Raw genomic sequence first — 1,441 nt, forward strand, 5'->3', positions numbered from 1 at the left:
ATTTGCATTTTGAAAGCTTCGCATACAATTTCCTCACCTTATTCAACTGTCTGTAATCAACGTATAACCTCATACTTCCATCCTTCTTCTTCACCAACAACACATGCGCTCCTCACGGAAAAACACTTGATCGAATGAAGCTCTTCTTTATCAACTCTTCTAATTGCTTCTTTAACTCCACCAATTCCAAAGGTGCCATCCAATGGTGCAATCGATATCGATCTAGCACCCGGCACTAAGTCTATTGTGAATTCAATCTCTCTCTGAGGTGAAAACTCGGGTATATCTTCGGGGAAAAACTTTGGAAAATTCTCTCACGGTTGGTATTCGGTCTAAGTCTTGCTCATCTCCTAAACAATTTGCAGCAAAAAGGATAAATCCTTGGCACTCTGTCCCACTACAATTCACTTTCACCACATTTAAATAATAACTTCGCGCCACCACCGGTCCTTCTGATTCCTCAGACATAAACCAGATAGAACGCTCAAAGGAATCCAACAACACCAGATTCATCGATAACCAATCCAAGCCCAAAATCAAGTCTAACTCAGTTATTAACAAACAGATAAAATCATGAACAAATTCTCGGTTTTTCACCCTAAAAGGAACTTCTTGGCATCCTATTTTAGTCACCACAATTTTAGAAGTAGAAGTATGCAGATGTAAATCAAATGACAATGCCGACACCGTTAACCCTAAGTCAGCAGCTTTATTAAAGCCTAAGAATGAATGAAATGCTCCAGTATCATACAATGTAGTTAACGCTTTACCACCAATTTCACATTTACCTCTGATCAAAGTATCTGACTTAGCAGCATCATCCGTCCTGATAGCGTATATACCGCCTTGCTGTTGAGCTCTATCAGCATTCCGTTCGGTCTTTTTGGGGTAGTTCCAAGACATGGTCTAGCTCCTCCAAAACTATAGCAAAGTCCCAATCCAGCTCTACATAGAGTTCTCGGGTGATAACTTTCACACCACCTACAAGTCAGTTCATTCTAAGGTTACCTTCCATATCTTCTTCCTTGATGGTTGTTGTTCCCTCGAAAAGTAGCCCGACCACGTTGAGGTTGTTGAACATAACCTCCTCTCATGAAGTTTCGGTCCCTTGGAGCAAAAGACCTTGCACCTCCTCGGCTGTGGTAACCACCACAGTTAGAACTTGCATTCATATTCCTCATTGAACAATCCTCCACCACACGACTCTTATTTACCAACTCGGTAAAACTCTTAATCTCAAGAGGTGCCACATCTCGCATGATGTCATCTCTCAAGCCATCCTGGTATTTCATGCACTTCCACTCCTTATATCATTTAGGAGCACCTTAACAAACTCTTGAAAAATGGAACAACACCTCAAACTTGCTTGTGTAAGCAGCCACAATCATTGTTCCTTGCCTTAGTTAAAGTAGCTCTAGCTCTGCACTGAATAAATATTCTA

General features: G+C 41.1%; 1 protein-coding gene across 1 annotated transcript; it reads right to left on the reverse strand.

The window, feature by feature from the left end:
- Positions 1–252: 252 nt before the first annotated feature.
- On the reverse strand, positions 253–903 carry LOC107627108 (uncharacterized). Its single transcript, XM_016329970.1, has one exon. It carries the CDS (start codon positions 901–903, stop codon positions 253–255), a length of 651 nt encoding a protein of 216 aa, XP_016185456.1.
- Between the last annotated feature and the right edge of the window lie 538 nt (positions 904–1,441).

This window comes from Arachis ipaensis, chromosome B2 (genome assembly GCF_059453495.1).
Source record: "Arachis ipaensis isolate K30076 ecotype BB chromosome B2, ASM5945349v1, whole genome shotgun sequence".
Lineage (NCBI taxonomy): Eukaryota > Viridiplantae > Streptophyta > Magnoliopsida > Fabales > Fabaceae > Arachis > Arachis ipaensis.

Excerpts from the sequence above, each read along its gene's own strand:
- LOC107627108 (XM_016329970.1), bottom strand. The coding sequence starts at position 903 with ATGTCTTGGAACTACCCCAAAAAGACCGAACGGAATGCTGATAGAGCT.